Source organism: Aythya ferina (genome assembly GCF_964211825.1).
Source record: "Aythya ferina genome assembly, chromosome: 10".
NCBI lineage: Eukaryota > Metazoa > Chordata > Aves > Anseriformes > Anatidae > Aythya > Aythya ferina.
Window position 1 is genome coordinate 13,385,765 of NC_140306.1, and position 18,163 is coordinate 13,403,927.

At 48.7% G+C, this 18,163-nt stretch overlaps 1 protein-coding gene across 3 annotated transcripts in view; it reads right to left on the bottom strand.

The window, feature by feature from the left end:
* Window positions 1–18,163, bottom strand: part of LOC311442295 (uncharacterized protein) — a 62,586-nt gene that overhangs the window by 26,880 nt on the left and 17,543 nt on the right. For all 3 annotated transcript variants that reach the window (XR_014696548.1, XM_084531317.1, XM_084531316.1), the window contains one exon: window positions 15,133–15,209. Coding sequence is in view for 2 of the 3 variants with exons in the window: in XM_084531317.1 (XP_084387443.1) it covers window positions 15,133–15,209 (77 nt within the window). In the remaining variant the exon portion in view is untranslated. The remainder of the gene's footprint in view (window positions 1–15,132; window positions 15,210–18,163) is intronic.

Here is an 18,163-nt window from a genome sequence, read left to right on the forward strand (position 1 = left end):
GGAGCCCAAGGCGCTGACCCCTCCAGAGGCAGGTGGTCTTCAGGCCCTCCCTTTTCTCCTTCTGAAAGCTCAAAGCTGGGGGCCTTTCATATCTTCCCTGCTTGTAAGGTTCTCAGACTAGTACTTAACTTCGTAATTTTTGCATGAGTGCTGCTGCTGGCTTTCTGTATCTGTAACCAAGTGAAGAATGGGGCTGTTATGTGCTGGGTAAGGCACAGGGCCGGCACCAGCATTCCTAGGCTCTCAGCAGCTAACAAGATGAGCAGCAAATGCTTCTGCTAGTGAGCAAAAGAACAAAGTCTTGTCCATCATCTCTCCTGTCAGAAGGACAGAAAACTATGTGCTCAGCCTAGGCCAAGGCACTTCATTCCTAATAACGGGTTAATTGTGAGGAAGGGACCACAAGCTGCCTGCATCCCAGCAGAGCCTGGTCATCCCGTGCCATCCCACTGGGCTGTACAGAAAGCCAAACTTCCCAGGGGACCAGCCCACGTCCGGGGCTCTGCACGAGGCAGCGCGGCACCAAACCAGGCCGACTCCCTATCAGCGTGCCCTGGGAACACACGCTGCCCGCCGGGTCACCGGGGGGATAAACGGTGCTCTGTGAGGCCTCACGCAGAGCCCTTCTCTAACAGAAAGGCTTGACAAAATTAAGCCTTGGGGATGACTAGCAAGCTGAACTCAATTTATGTCGCACGGCGCTCTCTAAAACCAGGCTGTGATGCACAGAGCCTATTTCCAGGTACTGGCGAGGCAGCTATTCCTGTAACTCAGCACTGCCCTCCCACTCCACCGAGGGAGGCAAGCGAGCGGCACGAGGCTTATCCGGAGCGCGCTGAACCCGTGAGTCAGGTCTCCAGAAATCAATAACCGAAAGGCTGATAGTAAGGGTGTCAGGGTGGAACGGATGCGTGTGGCTAGTTACTGGCCTTCAGACTGCTGAGCCTGCAGAAAATCACACTTTGCAGGCTCCCCCCTGTCACTACAAGGACCGAGAATCTTCTTTTCTGAAAAAGAAAAGAGAATTTGAGATTCTTATCTCATCAAGAGGGAAAATTATGAAGCCAGGGGGTTAAAGAAAAACGGGAAGAGCCTGCAGCGAGGCAGAAATGGTTCTCTAGACCACAGCCACCACATGAAAGACCTGCTTGTAGGGGCCCCCAAGGCAGGACGCGTGTCGTCCCAGTGTGCCCTCTCCCACCTCCCCCCCTGCATCCCATACTCGAGTCCAGCTGCACTTGCAGAGGTATGGTGGGGTATTTCCAAGCTCGAAAACACAAAGTAGCCAGAGAGCTGAAAACGTTCAGCTGCATCCTGGAGGTCTCAGCGAGCCACAAACACAACACTGAACGGGTGACAACGGCAGAACGGGCGGCACGGGGCAGGCGCTACCAGCGCGCGGTGCTTGGAGGCCGTGGCTGCCTCAACTTCTCCGTCTGTCGTGCTCTTTTGTTTGCGATGTTGGGGCAGAGAAGTAAGGAAACAGAAGTCCAGGGAGGAAGTGAGTCAGGAAACCTGTACCTCAGCGCAGGGGGAAGTGTGACTCAGAGCGCACGGTGCTCGCCGCTCCCCGCTGCCCTGGAGGAGGTGATAAGATTGTGTAATCCCCAAGACAGCTTGCTGCACATCCTAATTCTGCTGATCCTCCCAGGGGAGGGGTGCCTCTGCTGAGTACTGTACATTAGCTGATTTCTTAGAATAAACTGTGACAGCTCCCTGTGAGCTCATCGCGTGGGAGGGGGATGCTGGGCTCCCTGCCCGAGCTGACAGAACGAGGAGCTACACGAAGCACCGAATTTATCAGGGGCGCAGCAAAGACCTGGCAGAAACCTCTCCTTTAATCTATTTGTTCTTTCAGAGAGAGAGAGCATAGGGACCTAAGTGCTTGAAAACCATAGGGGAACTAGCCAAAAAGCAGAGGGAAGGATTTCAGACAAAGAAAATTTGGGAAGGAAGAGGAGGACAAAGGTGGTGGCAACAGGAGGGGAAGAGATGGTCTGCGTGGTCAGGCGGGCTGGCGAGGGGCAGCCAGGGGGAGAGGCAAGTGAGATACCAGGGGGAACGGAGCCAAAAGTGGGGGTCGAGCAAGGGAAGCCTGAAAGAGGAACCAGGAGGGCAGAGGGAGGATGGAGGAAAGATCACAGGGAGAGTCACTCAGGGGTGATGAGGAAGGTGTATTGAAAAAACCTTGCTGGGCCTGAGAGAGATGTGCACGGAGGGGAAGAGGCATCCTCGGTACCCACCAGCACCACGTTTTGCCTTTTGGGGTCTCTGGTCATCGGGGTAAGGGCCCTTCCTGAGAAACAACCAGAGCCGTAAGGCAGACAGGTGGAACATCACCAAACTGCCCTCCCTGACCCATACGGGCTGGTTTCCTCATCGCGAGCACAGGCAGGAGCAGTGTCAGCGCTCACACCGCCTCCCAGCCGGCAGCGCTCCGCACTTTGCCTGCGTTTGTACAGCGCCCGGTGCCACAGCACCTCGGGACGCTTCTGGAAGTTTCTACTGCACAAACAAAGCGTGCACGCCAGCTGAACTTCCGAACTGCCACCCTCTGTGCCCCACAGATGGAAGCATGCCTACAGGGTTGCTTTTGCAAGCAAACCTCAGCTGCTGCAGGGGAGCTGAGGGAAGGCGCTCGCTGCCCCAGCACGGGCAGGGTTGGAGCGCGCATGCACCAGGAGCACTCCTCGGCTTTCACAGAAACTGTCACAGGGTCAGGAAAGGTCCTGTCCCACCTCACTGATGTCAAAACCCACAAAACAATAACGAGCAAGGCACAAGTTAGGGAAGTGAAGGATGGTTCATATAGGAAACTGTCTCTGGAACGTTGTTTCCAGGAGGGACTGCTCTGCTCTGCCCAGGAAAGCTTCATGCTTGGACACAGAGGGTCCGTTTGTCTGAAGAAGATCTGAACTGTATTTCAAGCACTGTTTTGGAGTCCTAAGCACACACAATATGGCACTAAAAATACCGTAACACCTTTTGACTGCAAATCTGTCACACTATTTGAGTCAGGAGCCAGAAGGGACACAGCACCAGCTTCAGGGGCAGTGAAGATGCTGGCTGAGACTCAGAAGACCTAAAGCCTACTTCCATTTCTGTCCCGACCTGCTGGCTATCCTGGGGACAAACCACTGCATGCCCTAGGGCTCTGGGTCCCTTTTCTCCCTTTTTTCTGCCCCACTGGTATCAAATCCAAGCTTTCTAGGCGGGGGCTGCTGGACAGCACATGTCTGCAACGTTAAATGCATCCCAGACCGCAAAATGTTAAATGGTTCTGTAATGGAAATAATAATGAGCACTTTAAGGTTCATGGCTGGTATTTCTAGGACAAATGTCACAGCTCATATGACCTAATGTCCCAGGGCTACCAGGCCTGGGGAGAAGAGCTGCGCGTTGGAACTGCGTGCCGGTGAGAAGGCAGCTTGATGCTTCTGGTAACAAGAGAGTAACGTTTTCATCATAAAACCCAAATCAAGGGAAATAACAATTCCTGTGAAATCGCAAGGCTGCTGGGAAACCAATTTGCTGGAAAGCTTTGCCAGATTTTGTGACTGTTATCATGGGCTCCGTGAGACCATGGACTGCACCTCCGGTGATCAGTCTGTTACTTAGAAAGAGGCCGATGATATTTTGTTCCTGTAGCTGTTTTATCTGCGAGGCCACGGTGCAAGGGCAGAAACTATCGGTATCACACTTTCTAATCACGAGTTAGTTATTCTGCCCCCTGCAAACGCTCTCCCATCTTAGGGCACGGAACAGGGATGAGGCTCTGTCCAGCAGGGCTTTTGTGATGCTCTGCAAGCCTGACTCAGCTGCTGAGAGCTCCCCACCCACAGGATGCCTGCACTCTTTTGCAGCAGCTCTGCTTTTCCCTTTGAACCTGTGCTCATAGGAAAGCCCCAGGTGGAAGGCTCTATTTTTCTGCTTACTGTTTTTCAAGACGCTGCCTGGCCTAGATCGATTCCAAGAACTGAGGCAGTCAAACAAAGAAACTTTTACAGGCTCATCAGCAGCACGAATATCACTGCTCCGGCAACTTCCCACGCTGTAGCAAGAATTTGCACAAACCAGAATGAGACCACACGCAACAGGAGGGCTGCTCAGTGCCGGCAGAGAACCGCCAGCAGCAGCAGCACCTTCAGCACCTCTGCACACAGCAGAGGTGGCAGGCAGCCCCCGGCACCCCCGGCACGCTCAAAAAACCCTCCCCGCCACCGTTCATCCAGGCACCCGAGCAAACCGCAGCACTTCCACGGTGGCTTGTAAGATGCCAGTGCTTCAGCCCTTCTTTCTCCATCCTCTGTGCCCAGAGAACCAGCCACTTCCACGAACAAAACATCTCATCAGGTCAGCTCATTACATGCAGCTACCAGCAGCAGCTTACAAATAGGGAATCTGACATCCCAAGTTACCCGAAGCCCCTCTCGTTCCTTCCTCCTTTGTGTGCACTTTGACAGATGCCTCTGCTGTCATTCCCAGTGGCTTTGTCTTCTTTCCTGGATGAAGGCACTGAGGAGCTGAAATCAGCAGCCAGACATCCTCCAAGCTGGACTGAGAAATGAACCTGACCAGTATCAACCTGATGATGTGCATCAAGTGGAAATTTAGGTCAGTTTTAGGCACAGAGGGAAAGGCAGGCATTTTCTTCCTCTCCTGAACAGGGAAAGCAAAAAGCATTGCAGCAGAAGAGCCTCTGGACTGCTCTTTGGCTAACTGCAGCCATGGGAATAACAACAGAAATACCTACACCTCTTTATTCTGGTCACCTTAAGTTTTCTGGGTCCCATCAGTCACCACAGCCATCAAACTTGGATAAATTTGGCACGGGGGCCATGGCTGTGACAGTCACAGCTGTGAAGTAACAGCTTTGAGTCAGCCTGAAGAAAGAAGCAAATGAACCAGTGTGACCCAGTAATAGGATCGTGTTCCCAAAGAGCTCTCTGCCTGGGGGCCCCACAGGCACTGAAACCCCCCCAGTACCCCTGCATCCCACACTACACAGAGGGGAAACTGAGGCAGGGAGAACAGTGCTCGTCCTCAATCATACAGCAAGAAACAGAAGCCAAACAGCACGATTATAAACAAAAAGCTCCTCCTCCCTACCCATAACACAAACGCAGACCCCATGTAAGTGATTTCATTTAACTTAATGGAATTTGCCCTGTGGCACACAGAGCCTTTATGTGCTGCTGGAAGAATATTATCAAACACGTTGTGCACCAGTACACGGCGCTGTGCTGTAGTTACCCTCTTGTGGTGCACCTTGACCAGGATGATTTGGGGGGAGTGTGGCTGGGAAGCTCTTTGCCCTCCAAAAAGCATTTCCTGAACTGAAGCAGGGCCTGGGGAGGAGGTGGCCACTGGAGCAGCCTGGCCAGCTAACAGCTGCTGTGGCTTCAGCTCTGCGAGGTGAGATTAAAGAGACTGAAGGTGGTCCTAGCATAAATCTGTTGGACCTGGGTTACAGCGGGGGTACATCTCGTGGGTGATGTGACAGGATTTCAGACTGGCTTCCAAGCACCTGCCTGCCATGAACGAAGACAGCCTCTGTTCCTTTCCAAAGGATCGCAGCACAGCCTCCTCTGGTGCGGCGAGGGTTAATTCAGGCGAGCAAACAAGAGGGATGAAGATCAGCTCATCTTTTCCATTCAGGCAGATCCTGCCACAGAAAATGCTGGTTTCTCGATGCTCGGTGTCTCAGTGACTTCCAGGAACAGTGAGCTAAACTCAGCTGCTCTTCCCAGCACCAGCTGAGGGGGCGGCAGGGGATGGAACACAGCCCTGTTCTTGGAAGGCAGGAAAAAATAAGGCTCTGGCAGAGCTCTGCAAGCTCGCCTCTCTCCCCCTCCCCTCCCCAGAAGCCTCTTTCAGCATCTCTAATTCCTCAGGGTACAGCTGGGTTGGTTTTTCCTTTTATCAAATAAGCGTAAGAGCAACGCACGAAAACTGCAGGCGGCATTCAAGCCGAGAGAGGTTAAATAAATGAAATAAATAAATGATAAGCTCATCTCCACGAGCTCCGATGTGCCCCACCATTTTAGTGCATGACCTACTGTACTTCCTAACATTTTTGTTAGATAAACACAGAAAGCTACGGGACCATCCAATCCACGGAAACTATTTTTGGCTACTGTATCTTCATGCAATGTGAATTCCAAGGGATGATTGGATATTTGGACCTCTCCCAGCCTGGCTGACTGCGAAGGGAGCAGACAGTAATCTCATTGCTATTCTTCTGTGGAAACAAACATCTTTTAGAGATGACAAGTATCTGGCTTGTAGGTGCAGTACTCTGAATGAGATTCAGGGAACTAGAGCAGTCACCAGCTGCGAGGAATGTGAGGATAGCCTCAAGGCCCACAAAAAAGGAAAACAGGAATCAGACCCAGTCGGCTTCACGGCTGCCCACAAGCTGCCCTTGAAACACAAGGCCCTGAGCAGGGAGAAGGGGGAGCAAGCCTCAGCACCTCAGCTGGATGAGAACTTGCACCATCTTTTACCCAGATTTAAGTCAGGCCACACTGAAAGCTCAGCACGCCAGCACCCAGCACCTTGCCCCTTGCAGCCACCTCCCCGGCCAGGCATGGTGGCCAGTGGGCCACCACTGGCCCAGCCTAACGAGTGGTCACCCCAGGACAGGGCCATGGCACGCTGCCACCAAGGTGTTGCAGGAGAAGCTGTTCCCTGAGATGTGCGGTAGCTGTGCAGCAGATAAGATCTCTGCCTCCAGTGCAAGCAGTCTCTCACCTCTCACCTATTACACGCATTTCGTGCACTTCAAATGCTGTGGTTTGCTGTTGTGTTTTGTTTGTTTGTTTGTTTAACCTGCTGAACAGAAGGAAAATGCAAACCTGCATGGCTCCACAGGACTCTGAAGTTCCCCGCACGTGTTCTAGAAGACAAGCAGACTGACTTGTCATTATCTTCCATGGGTTTCAGGACTATAAAAGGAACAGGGAACAGCACGGCAAGCAACGCAGAGTCTGCAGCAAACTACAAGGCTGGTTTACAGGTTGTTGAACACCTTCCACTTGCTGGTTTCTAGGTTCTCGGACATCAGCTAAGAGCCTTAAGCACCCTGCTGTCCCTTCAGGGTTTCCAAACTCCTCCAACATGCCATGCCATTTATCTTTGCTACCCTCGGTTGGGAACAAGAAGTGAAAAGTCAGGCACCAGGCTCAATTTTAGCTGTACAAAAGCTGCTACTTGCCCATAAATCAACGTAGATGTGCTGATTTAGACTGTGTGAAAAATTGGTTCATTAGCTCTAATTAAACAGAGGCCCAAGCCACACAATTTAAATTTGAGCAGTGTTCTTGAACACCCTGTTCAGCCCAGGAACTGGGATTTGCTTGGTGCTGTCCTATATTTAGCATACAGTAACGTAACTGAAGCAACAAAATTAGCCTCGCAAATAGACTGGTTTCTCAGTACTTAATCAAGGACCTTTTCCCAGAACTGCCGAGGGCTGAAATTAAAAGAAAGGAATGTGTGGTAATCAGCCCCATGGAGACAGAAGGAAACCACCATGAGTTTGAAGTCCAAACATACATTCTGGCCAGCTGAATGTACCGTTGTTTAAATTAAATGTGGCTTCACAGTGACCCAGCCCAGGGATTGCACGGAACTCTTCAGAGGGCACAGCCTGTGCACGGGAATTACCGAGCAGACACAACTCTGATGGTCAATAATTCACCACACTCAGCCCCCATCCATAACAGATGCAGAAAATGATAGGTCTGAGGTACCCCTGCCATAACGCCGACCTGTTTCTGTCCATGGCCCTGGTGAGCAGCACCAGGTACAGAAAGGAGAGTCTGAAAGAGAAACCCAGGGCACAAACTGCAAAATGCACAAAATGGGCAACGAGCAGAGCACAGCAGCACCAAGCAACAAAGCAAGGAAAGGAGGCAGGAGCCTGCAGCTCTGCTCTCGTTCTAATGCACTTTAATAGGTCTGACAAGATAAACTAGAAGGCTCCATTTTCCATCCTTTCCTTAATCTACTTTTTTGCTGGGAGGCTGAATAGAAGAATTAAAAAGAGAAAAAAGTTCTGTCACTGATTTTCAAACTACTATTAGGATAAACCCCTCTCCCCATTCTAGCCTAAGAATTGCCAGAGGAGTAAGACAAAGAAAATATTCTGTAGGCAGTAATACAGGCAGACATTTAAGAAGTGTCGAAATACTTCAGAAACTGTCAGAGCTTGCAGCTGATGCTGAATGAAAGCAAGCTTCGTTTTTATGCATTTCTACAACTGCAGCACCAAAAGCTGGTTAGGCGTCGGTTAGGACTTGCACAGACACTGATGAAGTGCTAAGTCAGAGGCAGGTACACACACTTTGGAGCTGCATTTTCTAGCTTTGGCAATCCCCTTGAAGAGCCCAGTTGTGCCTCCCCATCGAGTGGATGGAGCAGCCTGCCACACGCAGAGCATGCCCCTACAAATGCCCTCCAAACAGCTTCTGCCAAAACATCTTCAGGTTGGGTTTACTTCCTCCAGGCAGAAGCTACTGACTCCTCTGGCAATTTTCTCCTAGCTGGGCAGATGAGGTGAAAAGGCTGAGAATCCCCCTGTGCTGGTTTCATTTACTGCATTCTCCTGCTAGTGTGGGAGGCAGGATGTGAACACAGGGCAGGGAAGCAGAGAAAATAAGGGGAGAAATCGGATAAGGGAACCACACAACACTAACATAAATCAGCCACTGTGACTTTGGTTTACCCAGAGGCAAGACAGCTGGGAAGGAAGGGCACAGTTTGCTCCCCTCCCTGCAGCAGAAAAGCTGCCTGGGCTCTGAAGCTGAATCTGGAAATGCCTCCCTCTGAGCTCCAGCTATTGAGAATTGATTATGCAAAGCCCCATCAGGGAAAGCATGCCCTGTATGGGGCAGATCTTTCCCAATGCAGTTCTACAAAACATTATAGCATAATTAAGCTGCCGTTAATATTGATAACTCCATTTTGAATTCTATTTCTAGTCCCATTTCCTCCATTAATCTAAGAATTAATACTGCTTTCACATCCTTATTAAAGATATCAGCATGACAGCAGGAAAAAAAAAATAGGCTGAGAATCTTATTCATGGTGACTCACATCAGGTGCAAACTGCAAAGAGCTCCAGAGTGCAAAAACCTCCAAGCTAACCTAACAACCCCAAAGCCTCTCTGAGATTCACAGATATGAGCATTTCCTAGAAGAATAATGAGAAGAAATCATTTACTCTTAGATTACAAAACACTCACTGGAAACATAAGTGCATTTGAAAAACACACATCAAATGCAATTCAAGGAAACACACTCCTGGCTCCCATGTTTTTAAGAAAAGCCAGGCTGCCTTCCTCCAAGGTCATATTCATGAACAAGAAGTGGAATTAGTGCTTCTGCCTCTGTGGTGAACCCATTCACGCCAAGGACAGCAGAGATGCAGTGGAGGGCGCAGGAGAAGCTGTGAGGCACAGCTGGTGGGGAGCTGGGGGACTGCACAGGCCTGTGGGTGATAAACATCTTCTATCATACAACTAAACCCAGAATCAGTGTGCGAACTAATTTACTGCCTCGCCCTTGGCCCTGCCTTTCCTTCCTCCCCAAAGACGTGCTGCTCCAGAGCGGGTGCAGAGCTGGGAGACTTCCCTCAGCTCCCAGGCACGCCGTCTGTGGAGCATCCAAGCCCTGCAGCTGGACAGTGTCAGGGCAGGCACAAAAGCTCAACATTGAACGCACCTTTCCTTCAGCAGGGAGGCTTGATGCTACGCAGCCTCCACACTCCCTTCCCAGCCTGTCAAGAGGGGGATTACCCCGTCAGCATTGGCATCGCCACTCAGAATGTTTTCAGAGGAAACAATTCCTAAGCATACAGGAGTTCAAGTCACTGGTGGACAGAATATCCGAGTAAGCCAGTGAGCTCCCACCTTCCCTTGACATTTAATCCAAACCTGATATTGCTCTGGGGGATGACGGCTCCAAGCCTCACCGAGCTCCCTTCCCTCTCAACCAGCACCACTTTGTGGCCTTTTTGGACCCAGAGCCTTTTTCCAGACTCGGTGGCTTCAAGCCAGCTGTTCCTAAAGAAGCAGAAGCGTTGCTCTGTCCTGGAAGAGTCACGAGATGCCTTAAACCCAGCAGGAACACCAAGGGATCCTCTCCCCCCAGGGCTGGTCCGTTACCCTGCAGAGCAATAAGGAGCCAGGGAGGAAGCCCCTCACTCCAAACTCTACACCGTGGCTTTGCTCCAGCCATCCACTTTCCCTTCTGACATATTGAACTCCCAGTGTCCTCGATCTCTCCACTATTAAAAATTACCACCTGCAAGCCACCTATGCTCGTAGCACGTCTGCCAGGCTTCTGCCTGCAAGTTATCTGAACATGCACTTTCTAAAATGCTTGTTCCTAATCAGTGTTTTATAATATTTTTTTTCCTTGTGGCCTAATAATTTAGAAATTAATCCTTCTGTGATTCGAGTATATTATTCTGCTGTCATCCAAACACAGATCAGAAATACTTACTAAATGCTTCTACTTAATTTTCATCCTCATTAACAATTGCACCATTTCAATTTCAAAGAGGCATTATACAATTTTCTGTTTCAAGCAGATTGTTTAAATTCTTTATTGTCCTTGAAGATAGCAGCCAAGGATAATTTTACATTTCCCTTTTTATTTCCAGTTTTCTACACTTCATTTCTAATTTATATTAACTGCTGCCCATTCTCCCTCCCTTTCCATGCCGCTTTTACTTTTTTGCTCCTAATGCTGTCTTCACCACTGAACAACGACCAGCTTTTATGCAGACACCTCTTTCCCAAGGGCACAATCACAGTTTTTCCATACAATTCACTGTTCTTAAAGAATGTCTAAATCTAGCATTCCTATAAAGCTCTCTCTGAATTCCAATCAAAAAGTCCTTTAACTTCAGATAAATTGTTTGTTACATTACTGGTTGAGTCTTTTTGTTTAGATTTTCCATAACAAAGGTCACGGTTATGCAGATACAACAACTACCAACCCAGCTCTGAAATCCTTCGCTCCCAGATGTGCTGGCTCTGTACAAACGCCACTCTGGTTTCTTGAAAGCCACGCAAGTCCTTCCACTCTGAAAGGCTGCACCTGCTGAGCCCAGGTTCCCCAGTTTGTTTTGGTTGTTGCTGTTTTTAACTAAAGGACTAAGTGGAAATAAGCCCACATTTAGTGACACTGCAGTCTGACTCTGAGCTATCAAAACCACGGATGCAGAGAGGTAGGACTCTCCTTCGATGTTTTAATTCACCACACTAACTAGAGTATCACATATAGCCGAAGATAAAGCACCCAGTCCCCTCTGCGCAGGGTTCACCTAGATCTGTGGGGTGGAAGCTGAGCGCGTTCACTCACCGCACAGAGTGCATCCTGCTGTACGTGTGCCCTGCAGTCATTTTCTGTTAACTTCAGGTTCTTTTGGGATGTCGTTTGTAGCCTCAAGTTATCAGAACATTACTTTTCTCTAGCTTGGTTGCCTTCATTATCAAAGGTAAGCTTAAAAAGGAGAAAAAAGAAAATTGGGAAGAATATTCCACTGCTCTACCTTTGGAGGCAAGAATGCCAGGCATATTACCCCATGAGGAGCTTCCTGAAGAGCAAACGAGGATTACTTTAGCACAATGACACCTGAGATCCTGTGGTATTTTGAAGCTGCAGGTGTTTTTTCTTCTGAGGAGCCTGCTTTGCAATGGTTTTTCACTCATATATTGTCCTCAGACCTTGCCACCTGTGCACCAGAGGCTGTTAAGAGATCAGACATCTAATATTTGTGATTCTGTATCTGGAAAGACCTGGTCTTGCTCTGGAACAATAGAGATGGACTTTTCTGCTTTATTTCCTGTAATTCTTTCATGTTTTACTAAATGTAGTTGCTTTTCTACATTTTCTAAAGTTACTTAAATGCCCTCACTGAAATCATCTTTAACTGGATTGAACATAAACAAACAGAAAAGGCTCTTATGACCTTTGCATCAGAGTGTGTCTGCTATTTTTGTTTAATTTCTAGGCTGGAGTCAGCTCAACTGTATAGTCCTAACCAAGCTGTTGAAGAACAAAATGGCCCTAGAAAATCACAAAAAGGCCATCAGCATGACTTATCTTGAAGATTTTTCACTCACCACTGTCTTTTCCATACACAAATGACATTTCACCCAACCAGGACTGTTTCAATACTTCAACAATTAATTTCATTCCTTACTGACTCAATGCAATTTACAAGGGGTACATTTCTGGCACTCAGTGGTTAGTGTCTCTCAACAATGGCCTAGCCTCCTAAATTAATCCTGTCTGAAAGGATCTGTGTAAAACCCTCAGTGCTTTTTATTACTATTATTATTAGAGAACATCTCTCAGCTGGATCCAGCTGTTGCAAGGGAGGAAGTACTCTCCCAAAGCAGAGATCTCAGTAAGTTTATGAGCGTATGTGCCAGAGGTTCCTAAACAGTGCTACTGCAGTACTGCACTGAAAGATGAACTACCTGGGCCCCAATGCAAATGTCTCTACAAGTGCTGCTAAAGCTGATGGAGATGGGCTGTACTAAATGCGAGCTGAAGTGCCCGTCTTGACTCAGGACAGGGAGCACGGGTCCTGCTGGGGAGGGCTACGGTAGCTTGAGGGTTATGGCAGTGTATGACCAGAAGGTGCACGAGGAAAGTAGAGGCCTTCTTCCTACAGGTGTGAGACAGCACGTTGCTAGCGACCGCTGCCTCGTGGTCTGCCCTTGACTCCTGCTGCTTATCCCCGTGGCTGCTATTGCTGCTGCCTGTGCGTTACAGCAACACGAGTCTGGGAACCCCTGGCACAGGTTATAGCCACAGGCTGAATTCCTCTTTGATACCACTTAAGCCAACATGAGTTCTGAGAAAATGTTGCCACATGTTCTCTCCATGACGCAGTGCTGAACAAGCAGCTCTTATTTTGTGTTGCCTCCAGTTTAAAAGTGATTTCAGTGTATGGTCCTGTACTCAGTGCTTTGCTGCAGGGTGACTTGGAGCTGGACGAATGTGGCAGTACCAGTGCCCACGAAGAAAGCTCTACACTCTTCTAGCTGTATATGAAATAATAGTACTCAGGACTGTTCCTACCTATTGGAAACTTTCAGTTATAAGCACCACGAGGAACGCTTATGTCATTTGTGTCTCTCTTAACCTCTCTTACCTGAGATAAAACAAATAACGCTGTGCCAAAGCCTTAAAAAACGCAACACCCCCCAAATCTGAGGCTGTGATGACAGCCTGGGTTTAGCAATCAACCACCGCTTGAAGTCAGGTTAGCCAGTTACTTATGATAGAGCCTTATTCGCTGTGCTGTTCCTCTGAAAGACTCCAGGGGCTGTTTTCACCACTGGTCCAACTCACCACAAAATCACAAAGCACGTTGCCTTTTCCACCACCCACCAAGAGTTAGTTATAGATCACAGCCATCTCCAGGAATAAAACACTGCTGACATTCTGGAATCCTGTGCAATTGCCCGGATTAAAATACCAGCCTGTGCAGATCTTTTTTCTAGATCCCTGACACCTCATCCAGGAGAAAGGCAGCTGGCTTCAGTGCCATGTTAGGCTCCCTTCATTGTGTTGGGCTTCGCAATTTGTGAGCGGTCATGGAGGAGGTGGTGTGAACACGCTTGCCATAAGGGAACGCCTCTTTGAGAAAATCCAAGAGCTTTTACCCTTCTTTCTGCAGCATGTCTTGTTCTCTTCTGAGAAACTGGGCCTGAAAAACTTCGAGATGTGCCGCAGTCTCCTACTTACCCAAGCTTTCAGGAAGGAGAAGTCAGGGAAAAAAGAGCCATTAATGAGAAAAGGTGGGTTTTGTGGGAACTTATTGAGCCACAGCACACAGCCCTTAGGAGACGTGACTGTTTCTGCTCTAGCTGTACTTCTAGCTTTCCGCACAGACAGTAACAGTCCTTTCCTCCTTTAAAATTACTTAACGTTAACTGAATTAAGTCTCAACGTGAAACGTCTAACTTCCAAGAAGAGGAAGCCTCTTTAAGGAGTATTCACTAACTAATCCTGAGAAGTTAGGCTAAGGCCAGAAGGCCCATTTCTTCAGCTTGTCACACAGCAACCCATCCGGCTCACGCGGAGCTCTGCAGCCTTGTGAGCTGCAGCTTCTTAATTTTTGTTCATGACCTATTTATGCCACTGTTCACAAGCTACCCAAGACTGCCGGGCTATTACAGCTTCAAGGTATGAACTGCATCCTCAAGTGAGCATTACACTTTCATTTTGGAAATTCACACATGCACACAGAATTTGTTAAATTTTGAGAAACAAGGTGAGGAAACAGATTCACTAAATGTAAATTGATTCTTTTCTCAGAAAAACAACAACAAACAGAAAAACAGTCATAATCCTAGCCAATCACATATGTATGCTTTTAAAACTCTTTTCAGCTTTCAGTTGGATTTTTTTTTAACTACTTGTTGGTTGTGTTTGCGTGGTTGAAGAGCCAGCAGTTAGCAACAACTGCTGTTCAACTGAAATTATACTATAGTACCAGTATTTTGTGGGTTTTGTGACACTGTGCTGCTGCCTCAAGTTGTCCTGTGCACAGAAATAGTGCTTTGAATGGAACAGCTGCATTTTATCCACAACTCTTTACTTCATTGTCATAACAACAGGAAAAAACTCTGAGGGATGCGTGCTCACTAAACCAGTTATAAAAAACACAGACACAGAACAAAGCAAGAGACATCAGCCAAAGGCATCTCCTCTGGCACGCAGGGTAAGGGAATGGAAGAGCCTTGGGCATCTCTACCCTCCTGCCCTGTGTGACATCCCCTTATTTGTATGGCAGTCCCAGGAGTCCCCTTCCAGCACGCCCCAACTCAGAGGGCAGCACGTGGGGCAGGAGCTGTGAACCCACCGCACCACATTCAGAACAGTCTCAGCAATCTCCACCAGCCAGAGCTTGCCCCAAGCCTCGTTTCACTGGGTTAGTACCCCAAGGTAACCCTAGGCCTGCTGGGCCCATCAGAATAGAAAAGACATTAAAGAGTCATTCTCACCCCAGCAGGGCAGGTTTCCTGCTGTTATCGTGCTGTTATCTGGGCCTATTCCAAGGCCCAGGTTGCACAGAGATCTCCAAGCACAGAAGTGACTTACCTTGACTGAAGTTCACAGCCCATGGATAATTCTGCCCAGGCCTGCACACCACTTTGGCTCCATTCACACCACTGAAACTGTTTTAAAGAAAGCAAAATAAAAATAAAAATAGGTAATTTCACTCTTCAGGAATGTCTTCTTTCAGATTTTTTATTTTTATTTTTTTACTTTTTCTAATTCTTCACAAGACTAATGAGCAGAAGAGCAATCCAACAGCAGCCTTTGCTTCCTATAAAAGCAGACACCTAACTGAAATCCTCAGAACAGGGACTTTAGAGGTAAACGGTGAGAGAAGGACGCATCCAACATGGATCTGACTATAGCACTCGTGTTAATGCCCAGCCTGCTCTGCTGGAAGACCCAGCGTTTGTCAGGTGCCTAGGCTTGCATTCTGTCTCCACCAAATTCCTTCTGCTGTCCCTTCAAGGATCAAATGCAAAGGGCTTGATCTACTTGTCCTGTTAGTCAAAAAAAAAATAATACATTTTACATATATATTTAATCCCATTTTGACTCTGTTCTCCACAGCAGGTGCACACATTTGCAGCAGCTCTTTGCTCACTGCCTGCTTCTGTGTTTCTGTAGAGCTCATAAAGCCTCCTGAGCAGGGGTACGAATTTGCTGTGTGATCTGGATAATGGCCACTGCCCCACTCCGAAAGCCAGGCCACTTTCCTTGCTTCTTCCTCGAGGAAGGAGCAGTGAAGCCTTGCTCCTGGGTGAGGCAGCAGCTCCTGGCCTTGCAGGACCTCAGGGGGAACCACGAACTGTTGCCACCAACGGTGAGAACCTTGCTGATGAGACATGAAGAAGGAAGCACGCCGCTTTTGGAAGCAGCACTCCCAGCTTTCGCTTCCCCCTCATTCTGGCCCTGACCAAATCCTAAGAGGACAAACTGTACTTGGCACCTCCCCAGGCATGGCGAGGAGCAGCCTCCCCCTGCTCAGAGCCGTGGCTGCCGCTGGCTGGCACACAGACAGGCTGTGCAGGTACAGTCAGTGCCTTCTGCACCATGGCACTGCTACAAGCCAGGCACTGCTGGGGCGCTTTGCTTTTCCTCACTTCCCTCTTTCACGCACACCCTGCAGACATGCCTGGTGGTGGAACAGAGCCTCGGGTAACCACCGTGATGCCAGGCCCAGCTACGGACACCTCTGGGGAAACGTGAGCACGGGGCAGGCGCTGGCACAAGGAGAGGAGCAGCTCGGCCATGGCTGGCTCACTCACCGGGAGCAGCTTCACTGCTGGGCACCCGAGCATGAATGCCGTTGAACATGACGCAGCCTGCAGCACGAAGAGGCCTTTTCCTTGAAAACAGATGTGACGCCAAGTCCTCTTGGTTTTACATCACAGCCCATCTTTCAGGCAACGCAATTAAACCACTGCCAAGCCAAGCAAGGACTGCGTTCGGGAGCGATGCTGAGTCACAGCACTGCTCACTTAGCACAAGAATGACTCTGCCCAGTTTTACGGGGCTGCGATATTTAATTGGAACTAAGCAGCTCCGAGGCCCTCATTTCAGCACAGCTGTCTGAGGTAGATGGGTAGTCCCAGGTTTCAAGCACTAAGCAAACCATACTCGTCTCTTAAAACCCAGCAGTGTTGTTCAAAGAAACAGAACGGCAGTTTATGTCACCACTCCACTGCCACAGCAGTAAAATCAGTCACGTTCCCATACAATCCTTGCTTGCTTTCTTCTGCAGCCACTTTTCCTTTCCCAAAGCTGTCACAATGCCCATTTTCATGCCCGCTGTAGAGCAGACCACTGTCATCCTTGTACAATTTTTTGTTATTTATAAAGCCGTACTCGAGCATATTGTTACTTCCATACACTCTCCCTCCTTTTCTATACCTCTTATTGCATCAAGAAGAATAAAAAGCTCATCTCAGCTATCTAACAAACATAAATGCCCACTGCAAGCCTGAACCAGGCTGAGGAGCAGGTATTACATGCAGATAAGCAGGGTGCTGATGGGTCTAAGCCGCAAGAGCCGCGTTCTAGTTAGCACAATGCATAACGCAGCAGTCAAGCTACAAATCAGAAAAAATATCCAATCCCAGTTTTAAAATAATAATAATAATAATAAAAAAAGCAGAATGTTACTGTGAAGAATGGCCTTTTTAGTCAAATCAAATATTTGCAATTTGTGAAAAATAATTTTCTCCCCCAGCATTTTTAGGGACTATGGTTATTTTTCCCATTTCTTATGCTTTTGTATGCAGTTGGGAAACCAATGATTTCACACATTTTCGCTTAACAGAGGTGGAAACACTAGGAAAGGGAATATATTCACATTTCAGAGAACTCTGCAATTAACTGCAACACCGAAATGAATATTAAGCACAACTCTCCACTTCTCCCTTCCTCACCTGCCTGGGAACAAACAGTGCTACCATTTGGAATCGGTGCGCAGCTAACACAGCCCTACCACAGTTTTTCAGCACGTGTCACAGCCTCATCATTGCTGTCATGCTGATCAGAACCAATCAATTTGCTTCGTTCTTGTGGCACAGGGCCTCTCTGCTACTCTGTCAGTGAGGAAAGGAGGCCAAACAGACACAACAGTAATTCATTCCCACACTGAGACACCTTCACTCCGCCAGGCGCGTGAAGAACACTGCTGCAGGGAGACCAGTGCCCGAGCTGCTCTGCCTGCTCTCAGGAGGGGACAAGCCTCTGAGTCGCTGCTGTCTGGTTCTGAGGGACACCCACACGAAGCAGCACAGCACTCAGCAGCCCTCGCTGGCCAGGCAGGAAGGTCACTTGTCACAGGTGTCCCCCAGTCACTGACGCAGCCACTTAAATGCTCCACAGAGCTCACGGAGCTCATCCATCCCCAGCACGGAGCAGTGGCAGAACCCAACAGCCACTTCAGAAATACAACACTTCCAAATAACCCGGTCATTGGTTTTGTTGTCGCTTCAGAGAATGAAAATAAACAAACCCCAAACTACATGACACTCCTAAACCTATGCCCGAATGTAAATACAGCTCTTGGAGATCCTTGTGCCAGTGTCACACTGAAAAGCCC